We start from the raw sequence: 19,686 nt of genomic DNA on the forward strand, positions 1-19,686 counted from the left end.
TTAGGGGGCCATGTAATACAACCACATCTCGTTTTAGCATTTAAACTGTGGATGTGACACTTGTTGTGTTGCTTTTGTCAGTATCTTTCTTTCATAACTTGTTCTACGTGTCAAACATGTTAAACATCACATTTCTGCATACATGGCAACCCGGACATTTCATCCGACGTGGAGAGTCATTCACGTGAACACTTTCAGCCGGAAGCTCCCTGTCAAAAAGCTGAACCACGTGACGAAATCTAAAACAACTATTACAAGGTAGAGTCAAATTGTGGCAATCACAAGCTCGATTGTTTGGCATGAAAATAACACACGATTATGGATTGTTCATGTAGAGAGCTTTTATAACTCACATTTCTCCTGCTTTCGTAGATTTTGCTGTTTGGTATCGCCTTCTGAATTATATCTATGGCATTGTACCGGATGTGAGCCTGGACCTGCTGACGTTTTTGTCCACACCTTGCTCCATGTTTTGTTCCAGGAAGCGAGAGTTTGCCATCTACAGGCTAGCTGTTTCCCGATGCGATGAAGGCACAAAAGAATCGGAAAACATAATATAAATTGGTATACTTTGATAATAAACGAAGTAATTAAAGAACCGATACAGTAAATTTAAAGATTAACATTACTGTAACTCAACTCGGATACTGTTAAGACTGCTAGCTAGCTTACAATTTAGCCATCTGGCAAGATTGTCGCTCGCTACCATTAGCAGTTAGTCACCGTTAGCAAGTTGGGGGACTGCCTGGTGATGGCTGTGGCACATAGAGGTTGTGTCGTGGCTGGATATTTACTCCTACTACTGCTGGCTGGGTGCAAAGCAAGGATACACAAGCTGACCCTAAATGTAAGGAGACCATCTAAAAACTAGAGTTATGTTAGCTGGGGAGCTAACGCAACGTTAGACTATTACGCTGGTTGGAGTCCTCCAGACGGCATTTTATTTGCTAACTAGCTAGTATGCTTTAATTGGTTAGCTTTGATAGATGATGATCCAAACATGGTGTCGTGTTGTTGAGATAATGTAAAAATTGGTTTGAAGAAAAGTAATGAAATGTAATTTATGAGGATGATAACAGCTATAGGATCTTTTCTGCGTGTGAACTTGAGTTGTAACTGTTTAATGACTGCCCAGTTTGCCACAACAGCTCAGGTCCCCCAGTTCTTATTTGCTCTTCTTCCCAGAATGATACACGGTTTGCCGTCGACCTCAACAACTTTGGTTTCTATGCTAATGGGACTCTGGATGTCAACCTCACTTCTCTGCGCCTCCCAGATCAGCTGGTGAACTACAGCATGTACCCTGTAAGAAGTGTTTGTTATCGTGTGTTTGTGCATTTGTGAGAGTTGGTTTTATGTCTCAAAATCAATTTTACTTATGTAGCCCAGTATCATAAATGTGAGCTGTAGTTAGCTTCAATAGGCAGAATCATGTTCAGTCAAACTGGTTATTATAAGGAGCAAATGTAAGCTGAGATGCATTTATTTAAGTGATAAAGGATATGGCTGGTGATAATCTCTTATTTTCATTTCATGTCAATTAATCTCGCGACTAAATATGAATTAATCCTATTTGTAAGTATTGCCTGTGTTGCCAAAGTCAGATATAATGTCTTCCTCTATGTGCCATAGAACTCTATTGTTGTCCGAATAGTATTTAAAACACATCAACTTTTGAGTCAATCCCACATCATCCTGTGTTCAGTTTTCTACTGTCCACTGTATAATAATAATAATAATAATAATACATTTCTTACAATACTTACAAAATTAAATTATACATTTGTGTTTTATGTGGGCCACGGAAATGTGGGGAAGTCAAAGTATTGAGAGACTAATACATGTTTAATGGTATTTAGTGTTTTAATGGTATTATTTAGTGTTTTAATGGTGTTTGTAAACAACAAGTGAAACGCACAATAAGACCAGCCTTACTCTTAAAGTCATCCCTCAGTTTCACCTGATTGTCTTTGATACGTTGTTTTATACAGTGCAGTTTGCAGAAAGATGAAGGCAACTGCCCAATCAACACACTGATTTGAGTGTTTGGTTTAAAGAACAGCTATAGGGAAGCAAATCATTTAACACGTTTGTCATTGTCACAGTAAAGTAGTCTGCAGTTTGATAATTCAGTATGTTATGTCTTCAGATGTCAAGAGCTCATGTTCAGCCTCATCACATCATTTATGAATTGTTTCTTTCAACATGGGGGAGCTTGGCATGAATGGAGAGAACTGAATGGTTGACAAAGTATTAGAACAAGGTAGCAACATAAGAGCACAGTGTTTTTTTATATAGAATAAAGAATATTGATGCCTAATAGATATAAATGGACTAATCTTTATCAGTCAAATTAGGTACAAAATAGATACTTCAGACAAGTATATGTTTGTTTTTATGGCCTAAATATAGAGCTAAGATTCCTGTATGATGTCAGTGATAATGGGCTTTATAATAAAAGCAAACCACTTTGCTGAGCTGTTTATAAGTTGGAGAATTGTGCCATTTTATATTTAGACAGTTTTTGTCTTGAGTATTCAGTGCACTGTGAGTAAGTGTTTTCCAGCAGCAGTAAGACATCAGGCCAACTAAACACAAGAATCACAAAACAAATTAGGGAACTAATTTGCATTCTAGCTTGTGGGATGAGTGGTTTCACCTCTAGTGTTTTGACTGCGTATTTTAGTTTGACCATTGGAAGTTGGTGGAAAACACTGGGAGCTCTTAAGTGGAGCCAGAGTTATAATATATGGAATGTTGAATGATGACACTAAATTGTAAATGAGCCGTCAAGAGTGAAATATTGTATATTGCTTTTGACTCATTGACCGACCACACTTATTTCACTCTCTTTAGGTCGGTTTCAGCCTCTCCAGGTCTCGTGTGAATGGAGTCCTGTCCTACACAGTGAGTACATCCAGTCATAAATATTTCTGTACAACACGGATATTTTCAGACTTGTTTTAATTAGTGAGCATTTTTGTGCTTTCAAGGAAACTCTCGGTTATGTCCTATGTTTGTGAATGCAAATAATGTAAGATACTGATCAGATTATTGGTATTACAGGGTAGGTTTAGTAGTGAGATGTGCGGTGAGCTGTGTTAATGTTATTATTTGACTGTTATGATTTTTTTCCAGGCAGAGGAGACTGAGACATGCCCGCTCACTCTCACAAAGTTGACGAACAATGAGCCTCTCATTCTTTTTCTTATTGATATCAACACGCTCAGGTGTGTATGTTTCAGTACCAGTGTTCAGAAGTGTGTATTACTATGCCCTGACAGCCTAACATGAAGGTTGACTGTATAATGTGTGTTTGTGTAGTGTCAATGTGAGAGTCATGGGGGACCAAGACAACATCTTGACCGCAAAGCCAAAGGCTGAAGTGCCTAAAGGTGAGTGTCGCTCACACGAAATCATTCCGTGTTTTTATTTTCCTTTGCAGTCATATTTAAGCACCAGAATGAATGATGGAATCAATATAAACAGACTGCACTTTGAAATACCCTTTTAAAAAAATAGCTCAGGTCTACCACCATTTTTTTTTAAAGCAAAGGAATATGACCGGTAGCTTGATGTGTCCTGTACCTATATTTGTTTCCTGTAGGTCAGAGGAAGGCCAGGGATGCTCTTGATAATCCTGTCAATACACCAGATGGGGCTAAAACATCAGACAAGGGAGTCAAAAATGCAGCGAAACCAAATTCTGAAGTGAATCAGAACGAACAGGATGAGTCTGTGGATCAAAAGAAAAAAGACCAGACAGAAGAAAAGCCAGTGCTTGCAGTAGAAGCTGCAAAAGTGGAGGGAAAAGAATTCCAGGTAAGAGGTTTGTGTGTCTGTTTGTGTTTTTGTAATCGATTCATAAAATCAGTTTCTAATCTGTATTTGCTTCTAGCTGGGGAAGACCAACCAACTGACTTTAGCTTTGGACAAAATTAACGGCTCCTACTACTTCAATGTAAGTCCACCTTTCTCAACCATTATATGTGACGTGAAACAATGTTTGACGTGGTTTACTGTGGCATGACGTGTTTTTCTCTGTCCCTTTTCCACAGTTTCACATGGTGGTCGGCTTGCTGGCGGAGGGTCTGTACAGCCTCAAGTTCCACTACTGTCGCAACAGGTTGCCGGGAGCCAAATTTCCCTATTCTTTCACGGTAAGTTGAGTGTGTTTGTGTTGTAGTACATGCATGCTCAGGTGTGTGCATGTGTTAACCTGGATATATCCTCTGCAGGTGGAATTGATGGAGAAGAATCCAGGCGGCTACCTGTCTGCAGCAGAAATACCTCTCTCCCGCCTTTACATTGGTATGGCTGGAGTCTTTTTCACCGCTGCCATGATCTGGGTGTACACACTCATGAAGCACAGGTACACATGCGCACCTGCACACTGACATGACTGCTTACAATATTGTGTAGCAGAATCACTTTGCAGAGTGTGTGGTAGGACTATTTGCAGAGTGTTGTTTTCTTTTGATACCCTGTGAAGTTGTTACAACATTCACAATATAACAAGACTAAGAGTCTACAGCTATTCTAGCAGCTGTGTGAGGCTGAACTTGAGCACAATGTTGCTTGGAGCTAAATGTTAATGGCTAAATGTGACAATGCTAACATGCCCATGTAGAGGGCATAATGTTCATCAGTTCACCATCTTAGTTTAGCATATTAGCATGAGAATATTTGCTTATTAGTACAGCTGAGGCTGATGGGGATGTCATTTGTTTTGCAGGTATCTGGTCATAAATCAAAGCATCAGACTAGATTCATTTTCACCTAGATGAAAAGTTAAGGGATCACCAAAAAGATTACAACTCATCCTGACAGGAACATGAATGTCTATACAACATTTCCATCCAACAGACCCTTTTCGCAGTAGACATTTTGACTGGTCATAGCAGGAAAAGCACAGGTGGAAAAAAAAATGTTAACAGTGGCTCAGTTCCATTAAGTGTTAGCCATGCCAGTGAGCCAGCATGCACCACACCAGGATCCTTGAACTAAATGGATTGCTGTTTTTTTTAATGTTACCAATTACACCTGTGTGTTTCCTGCTGTGACATGCCAAAATGTCAGCTGTGAAAAAGATCCATGACACAGTGCAGTAAATGTAAGAAAGGGACTTTTTTTCGGTTAATGTTTTCGTTTTCCCTCTAAATCTAAAATATTATATAGCTAAAATATATCTAATAATATCTCATCTAAAAATGCTAAAAAACTGCTTTGTTTTGTTAATACACAACATACCTGGACTTGGAAACCGAGGACCATAGTGAAACTTGAGCAGTGTGAATCATTATATTAATCACCACAGTGGTACCGGTTCACTACTATATAAAACATTCAAATATCTTCCCCTGTGTGCCTGTTTACAGATACAGCGTGTTTAAGATCCACTGGCTGATGGCAGCACTGGCCTTCACCAAGTCCACCTCATTGGTTTTCCATAGTGTAAGTACACCATCACCACAGAGCAGACTATTGTCTCTCTTGTAGTATCTCATGTTTGGCTTTTTTTGTGATGTTTCCTCATTTTGTCTTTTTCAGATCAATTATTACTTCATCAACACTAAGGGACATCAAATTGAAGGCTTGGCCGTCATGTATTATATCACACACCTGTAAGTACAATCTCTCCAGGACATGACGTTTAAAGCTATTCAAGACTATTTTGCGTTTTTTTTCATTTTTATAGTTTGTATTGATGTACCTTCCAGGCTCAAGGGGGCACTCCTGTTCATCACACTGGCACTGATTGGCACCGGCTGGGCTTTTGTTAAATACATCCTGTCTGACAAGGAAAAGAAGATCTTCATGATTGTTATCCCTCTGCAGGTGTGTGTGTGCATGAGAAACAGTAGGTGTGTGATTATTTACGCTCAGTGAATTTGTTTTGGTGACCCGCTCACTTCTCGCCCTCCAGGTCCTGGCTAATGTCGCCTACATCATCATCGAGTCTACAGAGGAAGGCTCAAGTGAATACTATCTGTGGAAGGAGATCCTCTTTCTGGTCGACCTCATCTGCTGCGGAGCCATCCTTTTCCCTGTTGTCTGGTCAGTGTGTGTGTGGTCTGTCTAATGTGTATCAGTTACATTTTCCATTTTTTAAAATTGAGTTAAGACTAAGTTTGCGACGAGTGTATAAGCAGTTGGTCTTTTTTACAGAGGCTAGCCAAGATAAGAGGATCTTAATGCAAAGTCATTGCATTTTGTAAGAAAAAAATGAACTTATTGACAGTAGTAGGAAAGAGTTAAGATTGCCAGGGGATCAAAAGTAATGCTCGAAAGCAGGCGTGATGACGTGTTGCATGAGCGGTACCACGTTCCACTCAGAGGTAAGTCGAGCCATGACGTAGGTTCTCTTCTTCTCAGCCAGCCCGCATCATGGATAGTAAAGAAAACTTTTTTTTTTGTATTAAAAGATTAACCTAATAAACAACATTTTCAGTCTGCCTGCGCATGTATTTGTAGTTCTCAAACATATCTGTCTTCATAGGTCTATCCGTCACCTACAAGAGGCTTCTAGCACCGATGGCAAAGGTGAGAACCTGGATCTGTTACAGTCAGTAGGTTTTATGAGTTGTAGAGATTGTAATTTTTTTTAATTAAATTTGGTTTATGTCTCTTTCAGCTGCCATGAATTTGGAGAAGCTCAAGCTCTTCCGGCATTATTATGTGATGGTAAGAAGGAGTTCAGCTCAGCAGTATTTTTCTTCTCCATCCATCTGCAAGATCGGACCATTACTAGATTGCCAGAGAAACTGAAATAGCTGAAGACTGCAAACATTTAATGCTGAAGTTGTTAATGATGCTGCTGATATTGCCTGAATTATTTTGTTAGTTGGTCATGTTTTTATTATCTGGTGTTGAGCATTATTCTTCTGATAAATTACACTGAGTCACAGCATTTGGCAAGCCCACTCTGGGCTTCTCATTCAGCAGAGTCACTGCTGCAGAGCCAGAACAAAAACAAACCCCACACACTGTTTGACCTGTGTGATTAAGTTTAAAATAAGTTCATGTATAAAACTGCCAACTTTGTGTAATTTTTGAAATTCTGTTTTCTTTTGTTTTTTAGATTGTTTGTTACATCTACTTTACAAGGATCATAGCCATTCTGCTCAAGGTCACCATGCCTTTCCAGTGGCAGTGGTGCTACGAGGTAAGACAGTAACGATCTGACCTTATTACTTGAAAGAGCACTTGTTTGTAAAAGGTCAAATACATCCTGTTTCTTACTCTGACTCAACAATGACGGGGCATAATTGGCTGGAAGTTTTACTCTGATGAATGCCAGTATGATGTTGGCAAACACATTGCATATTTAAAGCCCTTTATTATTTAGCAAATGGCCAAGAACCATTTTCCCCTCCAGAGGTTTGATAGGATATTAGAAGATTATTAGAAGGAGGAAATGTTTCATGCTACACTAATTAAATCATGAGACCTGTTGTATATCCTATAAGCTTTAAGAATGAGTAACAGCACAGAAGGGATTTATATTTGATGCCAGTAATATGAAGCGTGTTTGTGTGCTGGTTGGAAAGAAGTGTGTGTATTTTGACAAAACAAATGGGCTGTTAGCTAGAGGGTCAACTGTGAGCAGCATTCATCTTGGTGCACTCTACCTTCTGTCATTTAAACACACACACTCTCGTGTTTCTTCAGTTTCTGGTCGAGGTGTCTACTCTGATCTTTTTTGTGTTGACGGGCTACAAGTTCAGACCAGCGTCCAATAACCCCTACCTCCAGCTTCCCCAGGACGAGGAGGACGTAGAGATGGATGAAGTGTAAGCATACACTGTCGCACCTTCCGTTTAACCCTTTGAACCCTAGACTGTTTATCATTTTTTACACCATTTATTTATTGTACAGTCTTTGAGACTAGTGTATGAGCAGACATATGGGGTACTATATGTCTCACATAGCACTCAGAACCCAACACAAAATCACTACGCTGCGTGTGTCAAATGGAAGAAAGTAGCCTGTGTAGACAGCTTGATTCATTTAAAATAGCCTCCTGTGTAAACGAGCTGTTAGCTAGGCACGCAATATATTGTTACCAGAGATGAGTTCTGATAGTCTTAATTATATCAAAAATGTATTGATAGTGTAAAAAAAAAAGAACATGTTTTTCCTATTCTTATTGAGATTTTTTCCCCATCATGCTCTGAGTGATATCTACAGGAATTATAATGTTACCATGGAGACAGTGAGCACACTTAGGTTACCTCCGTTAATTGTATATTTCTTTACATTTTCCATGAAAAGTTATGCATTAGCTATTAGCATTTCCTGTTTGCACTGTAATCTTGACCAACAATCACTGAATTACGACTGAAGAAAACATCTGAACTCAGCAGACAAGTTCTGAGGTTATAATGAGCGTATTTCTTTCTGAGATTCTTCATTCTTTTATGGGTGTCTGTGATGGATGTCAGAGATATGAATGGAAAGAGAGAGTCACACTGATTACAAAGGAGTGGTAAAAAGTAAAAAGACAGTCTAATGAAGTGCTCTTCCTCCTCTCTGTTTCTCCGTGTCCAGAGTGACTGAATCAGGTGCGCTGGAGGGTATTTCCAAAGTCAAGAAAACGTGTAACGGACGCGAGCGCCAGAAAGAGTCCACCTTGTGAGCGGGAAGCTGCATCTTTGTGGGAGGGGGGGGGGCCCACTTAACATCCCCAGGCCAGCTGGTAGAAAGGGATGCACACGGACCAAAGCTCCCCACCCCCAGTGACAGCTTTCCTTTTTGAAACTTTATAAGCGGTTGCAGTGGTCGTGCCCACTGTCTGGCTATGCAAAAAAAAAAAAGGACTAACTTTGTTGGGCGCTCTCCATTTCCTCGGAACACCTCCACCCAGAAACTCTGAAAGGTTTCAGAAGGAGACTGGCTCCTGCTACATGGATGGGTGGAGACATGGAAAGGAGCTCTGATGTTCTTTAGTTTTCATCTCTCTCTCTCTCTCTCTCTCTCTCTCTCTCTCTCTCTCTCTCTCTCTCTCGCTCTCTCTCTCTCTCCCCCAAAGATATTTACCATTTTAGAGAAAGACTTGCTTTCCGTTGTGTTTATATCGCCTATTTAAAACGGTACTTCTGCGAGCCTCTTAGCTGTACCTTTTTGGTGTGATGTGAGTACACGTGTGTGAATGTGATGAGACAACACAAGACTTGGACAACATTTTTTTTTTTTGTTGTTGTTGTTTTGCTTCCCTTTGGAGACAATGGCCCATACTCAGGTAAAAGGCTAATCAGTATATATTTAAAATTTAGGCAACAATCTTAATATTCTCTTTCCAACTATTCAGGGGTCAGTAATGTCCCATCAGTCATTATACACCTTCATCACCACACAGTACAATATATGTTACTTTTTTCGGATATATTTGATTTGTATATTGAAATATATGGATATAAGAGGTTGTATATTTCAATATATGTACTTATTGCATATTGAAATGTTATATTTCAGTATTATTGTTTGTGTTGGAGAGGTTAGAGCTCCCCCCAATCCATCACACGGACTGCTACTGTAATTTAGTGCTTCAGTGGTTGAGGTCAACTCACTTCTCTGTGAGTTCAACCCAGATGGTGACATGTGGGCCTCCTTAATGAGGCTCTGAAATAACCAGAGCATGGGCCCAACTTGTGTTCAACGACAGCCTTGTTTTTTTTTGTTTTTTTTTGGCCTGCTGTGCCAGTCTGGGCAGAGAAGTGACCTAACTGATTTTTTTTTTTTTTTTTAATTCATATGCTTTTGGTTTTACCTTCTTGCTCTTGATGTGAAGCTTATTTTATTAATTATTGATGACTTATTGGTGAAAGATCAGAAACGTGTGCAGCCAGGCGGGGTAGATGGCCATTTGTAAATAATTTACAGAGGACGACTGTTGATACAAAAGGAGGCACATAACACTTTCATAAGAACTGCGTAGAGGCTTTATAGACAGTGCTTCAGACAGTAATGACACAGGTTCATTTTCAATGAGATTTTTTGATTCCTTTTTAAAAGACAGAGGGGAAGAGTAAATGTGAGGAATCAAGGAAAGACTACTGAGATTCAACCACAGACCTGGACAGGACTGTCTTACAGAGCTACACAGTGTTTACAGACCGCTAATCTATCTCCAGGTGCTGGTTTCGTGCACCTGGGCGGACAGGAGTTGTCAGTAAACCAGTGGAGCAGAAAGCAGTTTTGTGCTTGTTACAGAGGGCTGTTTGATGTCTGTGTGAACTGTCACAATAAAGCTGGTGTCCTGGAACGGTCTCAGATGAAGCTGTCCTTTGTGTATATATGTTATATATGTTGTGCTCTTATTTTATTTTATTTTTTAACCTGTGTTTACAGAAAACTTTTGCGATTTTAATATATTTCCATGAAGAAGGGGAATGTATAAAAAGAGTGGCCAGAATCGATGCAACACAGGCCAATAAATCCTGCGTTTAGTCACTAACATGACGCAAACTCCAAAAATGCAGAATCCTACACATCCCATAATGCCACTCAATAGCTTCTGTTTGTTTGACCCTCCTTGTCTGGTAAATGTTCTCGTCTGTTAAACTTGTGAAACAGGCTTTCCTTTGGAAAATAAATGCTCAATAGCAATTATTTAGAGCCCCATAGACATTATACACCTGTCTTCACAGGCAGAGTCGTCGTCTCCATGATGAGTCAACAGATTCTGACGTGTAAAACCTCTTTTGTGCCCCTTTTAAGAGACTGTGTCTAATTTCACACCTGCCCCACAGGTGAAATGTGTTAAAATCCTGTATTGAGAAACAAACCACTGAGTGACCCACGGTTCCCTTTGGTCTTTCTTTCTGTATCCATTTGGCCTTTTAGCAAACACTGTACTTCTGTGCATTTCATGTGACGAAGCACTCAACAGCCATAATGGACCATATGAGTGGCTTTAGGTTGTCCATTTATTACAAATTGCACAAACAATTAAACCGTAAACAAACTGTACACCACAACTAACCATTTTGTAAACCATGCTGCTGAGTTTTAGGTATTTTAAGTATTGCTGTTTCAGGCAGCCATTTACTTCCATACATTAATCCAGCACAGTCAATCACATTACCGTTATGACTGATGCACGGCAGACTTTTCAAATCAATCAGCACTTAAAGACCCTGAAAACATATCTTCTCAGTCAGCTTCTTCCGGTGAGGGACAAGGACCTACATGAACACACTGTTTTCCTGCCAAAGCTAAAGCACTTGTGCTCATTTCACATGAGAGATCTCTGTATTCCTGTTTTGTCTGGCTGGTTTGAAGTGGGTGAGGCTCAGTTGTAAAAAAAAAAAAACTGACTTGATAACAACACTGATATGTTGCTATTTAGTCATATTTGATATTATAAATAGAAACTAAGTTTTCATGAGCTTTAAACTGCAGCATACAACCTACAAATGTGACAAAGGCAATAATTAAATCTAGATTTGATTCACTGTGCTGGATTGCACAATTTAAACAAGTTTCCAGAGTAGAGCTGCAATGATTAGTCGACTGATAAAAATGAATCGATTTTTCAATCAAAAATTCAAGAATTCCAGCTTCTCCAAGTCAATATTTTCTTTTCACTTTTCTAACTGAACATGTTTGGGTTGTGATTTGTTGCCTGAATGAAACAAGACACTTGAAGTCGCTTTGGAGCTTGTGACTGGCATTTTTCCCTTTTGCCTGATATTTTACAGACCAAACAATGAATACATCTGTCGAGAAAATAATGAATTGATGAAAATAACCGTTAGTTTCAGTGCTCTAATAATTCGTTTTCATCGTATATTTAAATAAATGGAAATGGGTGCCTGAACTGGTTAGTCAATCTGAAAATCCTTCATAAAGATACATCCAAAAATCTCAAACTGCAGCATGTATTCAAAAATTATCCAAAAAAAAAAGACAAATCCATATATTTTAGTTAAGAGATAGAATTTGCCAAACACAGTGGTATGGTCCCTTTTAAAGTAAGCCTTTTTTTTATAGAGCCTGCATCTCCCATTGTAACTCCAAATACAGCTCGATGTTTCTAAATTGTCTTAACTATGCAAACAGACTGTAGACCACGAACATCAGAGGAGCAGAACAAATCTGGGACTCCCTCTTCTCCTTGTCTGAGCAGCGTGATGTGTTAATGATGGCGGACTTCCTCATCTCGCTGCTGCAGCGCTGGAGGTGAAGTCGCGGTAATAACGGGCACATATCATCTGTCCAGTGTCGGTCCAGTAGCTTGCAGCCTGGTGCCAGCTCAGCCCCTCCCTCCCTTCCTCCCTCCCTCCCTCCCTCCTGCGCGCTTCAGGCGGACGCTGGTCCACCGGCGCCCGTCAGAGTGCAGCAGACTGCAGTCTCCATCACACTCCGCCTCCGTGCGCTCCCCTGGCAGGTGGAAAAGACACACACACACACACACGCGGGTCCGGAACAATGTGAGTATCGTCTCTTATATGTTCTAGTTTAAATGGCCATCACACAGGTAGACCACGAGAGGTTTCTTCAGAGATGTTTGACCGCTCTGATGTTTATTTCTGCGACTTTTCTGCAGCGTCATGCAGGTAAAGTTGATGTTTTTACGTCATTGTTGGTCGCTTGCGCGTGCATGGAAATACATATTTTACAGGCAAAACACATACAGACATGAAGCTGGACTGGTGATTGTATTTTGAGACAATCCATCAGCTCTTTAAATAACCTTATTCTTTCCAAAACGGTCTGTTTTAAATCAGGTGTTTGGTTAAATGAAACTGTCAGGAAGGTTATGATGAAGGGGGTGTAATGAGCTACTGAACGCGGTTCCTCCATGACCTCAAAACGCCTTTGAATTTTGGAAAGGCAGAGCCTGATGATGCAGCAGATCTCTCCTCTCTCTCTCCCCTCTTTGCGTCGCTCGGAAAACGTGTCCTATTTCATCTCTGCAGTGCAAACACCGGAATGCAGCAGACTGACGCGCACACGCACACACACACACACACACACACACACCTCAGACATTTTAAAAATGTTTTATACCAGATGTTTTATCCTTTTGTTGTACAATGTCCGCCTGCAGTTCTGTTGTGGGTTCCTGCGCTGTTGTACTAAGTGCCTTTTAAATGAAGATGTGTGATTTGTCCTTCCTCAGGGCTTTCGTCTCAGTCTTGGCGATGTTGGCCCTTGTGGTCTCTGCTGAAGGAAGCGTTGGGTGAGTCGATCGCTTCAGATACATGTACTACATGGCCAAAAGTATGTGGACACCCAATCATGACAGCCATACGTAAATCAAACTATTCCAAATTAACTTTGCACACACTTTTGTCCACAGTGACTTACATGTTAGTTCCCTTGCCACATTGGGAGGAATTTGGACTTCAGTGTCTTGCTTAAGAACAGTTTGACATGTGGGGTGGGTCAGCCATTCATCGTAGGATTGGTGGTTTAATCCTAACATCCGAGTTACAGCCACCACGTGTGATTGTTTAACACCTCATTCCCAAACAAAGGAATAATCTGCTGCTAGAACAGCCTCCACTCTTCTGGTAAGGCTTTTAACTGGCTGCAGTGATTTTCTCCCCCCCCCATTCAGCTACAAGAGCATTAGCGGGGTCAGGCACTGTTACCAGATGTTACTTTCAACGAACAAGGCTTTGCATTGTCATGCCCTTCTCTACTTAAATGAGCTGCTGTGTCCCCTGACCACTGGGAGGAGCAGGGACTTGTGACTGTTCCAAGGTCAAAGCTGAAAATGCGTTTGCTTTTGTGGTTGTTCTGCGACTCTGAAACGGCCTCCAGCAAAGTCAGTGACTCTTACAAAGCATCTTAAAACTGATATGTTTTCCTCTGGTTTTCTTGATTTCATAGCTTTTACTTTTTGGGTTAGACGCTTAATATATTGTCTTTTCTGTCGCCTTATGTCCCATTTCTTCTTCACTTAAATCACTTTGTAGCTCCTGTGTGAATAAAGTTTACTTGCCTCTGATGTTGCGTGATACGTCCTGGCTCCAGTTCATCCCAAACGTGTTGGATGGGGTTGAGGTCAGGGCTCTGTGCAGGCAGCAGACTGGGAATAAAGTTGAAAGCACACGATTCTCTAAAATATCATTGTATGCTGTAGCAGTCTGGCCCAAACCAAGACATGCAGCCCAAGTGCTGCTTTCACTCAGGTAAAATTTAATTCTATTATCACTCTGTTGTAGACCGAGTACCAACACCAGCTTCTGTACGGAGTCAAAGGAATGTCTGGAATATGAGCTGGTCTGCAAAACAGATGAATATGAGGTGGGTCAAACAGCACATATAACCTGCCAATCAAGCTGGTACTTCTCAGACAGTTTTGTTCTCTCATTTGTGTGTGTGTGTGTGTGTGTGTTCAGGTGCGGCACTACAGCCCCACTCGCTGGGTGTCCACAGATGCTGAAGCCTATTTCATGGGAGTGGGTGCAGCCATGGCCTTCAGGAGACTTTTCCAGTACATCACTGGAGCCAATGAAGGAGGTGAGGACAGGACAGTAGCAGAACTCAAGAGTGTATTCATTTTGTGTGTTTATTCTGCGTGTGTGTTGTGGGCAGGTATCCAGATGGAGATGACCGCCCCTGTCCTGGTCAAGATCCCAGAGGAGACCAAGATGTGGGAGCCGGCTATCTACACGCTCAACTTCCCACTGCCGGCAGCCTATCAGGAGAAGCCGCCTGCGCCCACCAATGACAAGGTGAGCTGACAGGTGGGGATGTGGGAGAAAGAGGGTGCAGGGTGAGGCAGTTTCTTTTTTAGTGTTGCTTTCACTTAGTCAGTCTCATCAGTGCTGCTGTCCTGTATCTGTTTTATGATTTCATGATCTAAAGTCTGTGCAATTGTACAACCAAGATGGTTGCCGCTGATGTGGAACGTTCTGAATCAGCTATCGCGTCAGTTTTAAACGAATCACGTCATGCCAAACGTCTGTGTATTATATAAATTGGATGTTGGAACTAGCTACCTAGCCTAGCAGCCTACCGCTACATCACACATTCCATTGATTGGTTGTCGCGTCCAGAGGCATTTTGTTCTGCGCCCGTTGATGACACACGTTAAATCAAAAAAAGAGCTCCCAGACTAATGTGCATTTGGCCAGGCTATAACATGTTATATATTCATGTTTCAGCTCGTCTGTCATCATGTACTTTTACAAAGTTTAAGGAAAACGTTTTCTCATCCAGAGTTTTTGTTCAGTATATTTGCTCACGTTCATGTTCATGTAGTTTGGTGGTCTGACAATATGGACGACCAAATCTGAATTAGGAAATAAATGAATAAATGAATGAATACAATTCTCAGATAAAAAGAGAAATAAATAAGAGTCTGTGACTCAGTCACACAGTAAAAACCTCCTAATTCCACTTTTGGCTGCTTTAAATCTTGCAACATAACAGCTATGTGGTGAAGTCGATGCTGAAGTGTTAAAACCTCACACTGTATTGATGTATTTACATTTTTTCCACAAGAATTCAGCATCTCAATAGTCAATTTCATTTTTGCACCTTTGCTTTAATCTCTGCATAATGTGTTCTTTTGCACATCTATTTGGAACAGTATTTTGTGCTGCCTTGCCTGCTCTCTGCCATCTATCTACTGTGATTTAAGATGCGTCAGTGTGTGACTGCTGATGTCGCGTCCGTGTGTCTCCTGCACAGCTGTATTTCACTGAGATGCCAGAGATGGACGTGTACGTGAGGAGTTACGGAGGCTGGATGCTGTCAGTCACCTCCAGGCTTCACGCTCACCTGCTGACTAAAGAACTGGGGAGAGTTCGAGCTTCCTACAACCACAGCTACCACTATGGAGTCGGCTATGACAGGTATCACGCACGTCCACGAATACGTCATCATTTCTAACTTCCTTCTTGTTTCTCTGGAATCACTTACCACTATTTCACATTCTAGTTCCAATCAGCCAATCAGCATGACTATGTGTATTTTGATGTAAATCTGGATCTATGTGCAGATTCATAGCAAATTTCTATAATTAAAGTAACCAGTTTGGAAGAGTACATACACACACACACGTCACTCACTTCTAACTGTTGTGTTCGTCTCTCTTGCTCTTTCTGTGTGTGTGTGTGTGTGTGTGTGTGTGTGTGTGTGTGTGTGTGTGTGTGTGTGTGTGTGTGTGTCCAGTCCCTTGAAGCTGTTGAACAGGCACAATGAGGTTTGGTATGTAGCCGAGGGGGAGCTAGTTTGCACAGATCCACAGGAGCCGACCCCTGCACACACACCCAGGCCGACTCTGACCAACTCGCCCACAGACTCTGCGTCCGACCCTCTCCCACACACACTGTCTGATTCACCCGCACTCACTACCTCCAACCTCTCCTCAAATACAACTTCCAACTCCTCTTCACAAACGCCCTCTGACACACCCGCCCTCCCCCCGTCAAATGCTCCTCCAAGTCCGTCATCCAACCTGCCTGCTGATGCCGAGTTCAGCCACACCCCCACCTCCACCCAGATCCTGCTGGACCCAACAACCAACTCTTCCGATCCCGTGTCTGTGAGCCCGTCCCTGGAGCCCCAGTCTGACGCCGCCCTGTGGAACAGCACAGCCCACAGCTCTCTGGATAAACAAGCTGACAGTAGCCCCGTGGTCGAGCCAAATGACGCCCATTAGCAACAGTCAAATCTGATTTAAGCAGCTATTCCAGGTATATTCACATGGAATCTAAAGCAGTGAAGGCGTTTCAGAAAAACGAGTGATTGTGTGTGATAGGTGGACAAGCTGTTCTCGTCCTCTTTATCTCTCTCTTCCTACATATTACACCAACTCCTTCTTATGGCGCTTAGTGTTTAAATATATGTTCTATCACAGCTTTGCACTTGCAGCTTCCTGTATCAGCAAACATATGCTTGTCCACTTTGTCGTTCTGAGGTTATCATACAGCTGCATTATAGACTGAAGTAAATGATGTATGTATTAGTTACAAAGTTAGAATTTAAGGTTATTCACCCAGATGAAGCTGAAGGCAGGAATAGATGCTGTTTAACATCTGTTTAACCCTAAAACTAGTAAGACTTCAATGGAAATATGTCTGTAATTGGTAAGTAAAGTGTATGCTGAGACTAACCACAGATATATCGGAGGAAGCTTAACAGTCATAATGTGTTTCAGCTACTCTTGTAAATGGAGTTTGATGCTGTAATAAGTGATTATTCAATGTTTCTGTCAATAGTTTCCAGTCATAACATCCTACGAGCTCTCTGTTTAGATTTGTGTCACTTCATTTTATGATATATGTGGTGAATCGTTATAAATTTAGTGTGCACATTCATTGGGATCTTTGATGCAGCCTTAAACGTAACTACTAATACTGTATGGCTCTATATAATAGTGTAGTGTGACCCAAATTCTTTTTTTCCCAGTATTTGTGCTGGGTGCCTGTAAGTGCCTGTAAAAACATTGGCCATAAGTTTTGCAAAACCTTTTGTCTTAGTATTTAAAAAATACATTTTCAGGTAATTACAGTGAGCAATTTGATATTATAACATACAGTATGCTGTGTACTCAAAAATTACTGGTTGTTAGATTTTCCCTTGATTTTCCTGTTTAAAAGCTCAGCAAAAACAAAAGAAGCAATAAATCTTTTAGCATCTAACCCACACAAGTTAATTCCAAACCTAAGTGTAAAAATTTAATATTTACAAAGTTTGATTTTTTTGTCTTGCTAACAAAATGTTTCAGGAATAAATAAGATGACCTAAAATTCAATCCTGTGATTAGTTTTCTGTTCCTGTTTTCCACAATAAAAACCGTTAATGTATCTAAATGTTTAAGATTACTTCCCTTAAACTTCTCAAGTCATGTTATTCCATGCTTTCCCACATTATATTAAAGATATCCTGCAGGGTTTTTGACCACTAGTGGCGCTGTATGTATACTGTATATATGTATATGGTGCGACGTCAGGGGTGACATGATACATATTTTACATGGTAACAGTGGCAGCAATGTGCTGTAACAAGTAGAAATATGCTATATGTATAAAAAAATACATTCAATTGTCAGGCTTCAAGGATGTAAACAAAAAGTTTTGATGAGAGATGTTGAATGTTAACTAAACCATGTTAGATTCCAAAAGAAATCCCACAGAGTACTTTAACCTTGTTTTTGCACACTGTAGAAAGTAAGACCCCAACTCAATTCTGGCCTAATGTTAAATCCTGGACATACTTTTCTGTGTATCTGTACCTACAACAATCTCATCTTAATTTTTTATTTATCCGATCATGTAAAAGCTACCCAGAGTCTAATCTAAAAGTGGTAGGACTGCCCCAAAGATCCCAAAGAGTCGCGGCTGATCAACCAATGCAATACGAGTTACATCAGTTAATAAATGACATGCTCTATTTATGCCCATCTGAGCTACAATACTGTGTGTTCTGAGGAAGGTGCAATAAAAAACCATAACAAACTCTTGTTGTATTATTGGTATCTTTGGACTAGAATAATTTACTCCTTCTGATTGTCTGAGCAGGTCCTTAAATGTTTTGCCTTCCTATTTAGGATTTGATAATTGCTTACTCTGTCACCATCAGGTGGTAGTACAAGTACCTTCACCTGCTCTTTGGGTACATCTTTGCGCTAAACTTTGTCCAGTCTTCTGAAAAATACTTTGTTGTTCGTGATTCTTCTGTGATTCTGGATCTGAACCTGCTCCAGGTAGGCACTTTGTGTAAAGTTTATCTTGTTGTGCTGCCCCCAAATGGCAGAATTAAGGAATGTATCTGCATTTTCTTGTTTTCTACAATGCAACGAGATACATCCCAATGTTGGTGCTCAAACCTACGCAGTAACCAACCCTGAATGTGTAAACTCAGAATGCCACCTCCCCCACCTCCAACTCTGATTCTGCTGCTGAAACTGAGCTCCCGAAGCTGCAACTGACCCCTTAATGGACCTCGGCGGTAGCGGACATGTGGCTACCAAAGATGCAAAAAGAAGTTGGCTGAGAACAACTTACTTACTAATCATTGATTTCATAATGAATGTCTGACTTCTGTAACCAGTTTCACATCTTATCAAGACACACACTCAGGGTTAGTTACTGCTCTCAACAAGAGCTCATTGGTCAGTGTGAGAGAAACAACAGGCCATGTGGGTGCAGCAGGAAACCAGGAAGAAAGAAGAGAGAAACAGCTTGATCAGCGGAGTTTAATCCAGTCTGTTATTTCATACACGAATGCTGGTCTGAAACACAACAATGTAATTGTGTGCACTCTACCGAGGGTAGTGATGGGGTTTGGTAGCAATTCATCAAATTTGAATCTGCTTATCGAATCTTGTTAGGTGGGAAATTCATCTCTTAGTTAAACAAAATTAATCTGTTTTTTTACTCAGTATCAAACCTCAACCACAGAGATTCCACTGCACATATTTGCACATATTTTGTCACTGCTCTGTGGCATTTATTAACCCTGTCCTGACTCATTTTTTAATTCTGACCAGTGTTTGCTGCTCACTGGGAGGCTGTGCTACAGCTGCATAAGCCATAAAAGCTCAAGTAAAATCAACACATTGGAAATCATTTTAATTCTACTTTATAATTCAGCAAAATCAACTAAATCCCCAATTTCTGACAGTGAATTCATTGTGGCTCTGCTACAGCTCACTGAATCTGACAGGTCACAGTAAACAGTGTAACATGGTTTAAGGGTTTTTTTCTTTGCAGATACCTG

At 40.7% G+C, this 19,686-nt stretch overlaps 2 protein-coding genes across 2 annotated transcripts; both read left to right on the plus strand.

Moving 5' to 3' along the window:
• Positions 1-654: 654 nt before the first annotated feature.
• Positions 655-10,264, plus strand: LOC139297932 (protein GPR108). The gene is made up of 18 exons (XM_070920746.1): positions 655-847; positions 1,186-1,305; positions 2,857-2,907; positions 3,139-3,230; positions 3,325-3,395; positions 3,608-3,822; positions 3,899-3,961; positions 4,059-4,160; positions 4,239-4,372; positions 5,379-5,454; positions 5,551-5,624; positions 5,721-5,838; positions 5,927-6,057; positions 6,500-6,543; positions 6,635-6,684; positions 7,082-7,165; positions 7,672-7,793; positions 8,551-10,264. The coding sequence occupies exons 1-18, from the start codon at positions 752-754 to the stop codon at positions 8,636-8,638; spliced, it is 1,731 nt and encodes a 576-aa protein (XP_070776847.1). The 5' UTR covers positions 655-751; the 3' UTR covers positions 8,639-10,264.
• Positions 10,265-12,390: 2,126 nt separating this feature from the next.
• On the plus strand, positions 12,391-16,624 carry soul5l (heme-binding protein soul5, like). The gene is made up of 7 exons (XM_070915347.1): positions 12,391-12,434; positions 13,127-13,186; positions 14,178-14,259; positions 14,355-14,475; positions 14,551-14,690; positions 15,652-15,815; positions 16,135-16,624. Coding segments are annotated over exons 1-7 (1,059 nt in total). The 5' UTR covers positions 12,391-12,432.
• The last annotated feature ends 3,062 nt before the right edge of the window (positions 16,625-19,686 follow it).

This window comes from Enoplosus armatus, chromosome 2, assembly GCF_043641665.1.
Source record: "Enoplosus armatus isolate fEnoArm2 chromosome 2, fEnoArm2.hap1, whole genome shotgun sequence".
Taxonomy (NCBI): domain Eukaryota; kingdom Metazoa; phylum Chordata; class Actinopteri; order Centrarchiformes; family Enoplosidae; genus Enoplosus; species Enoplosus armatus.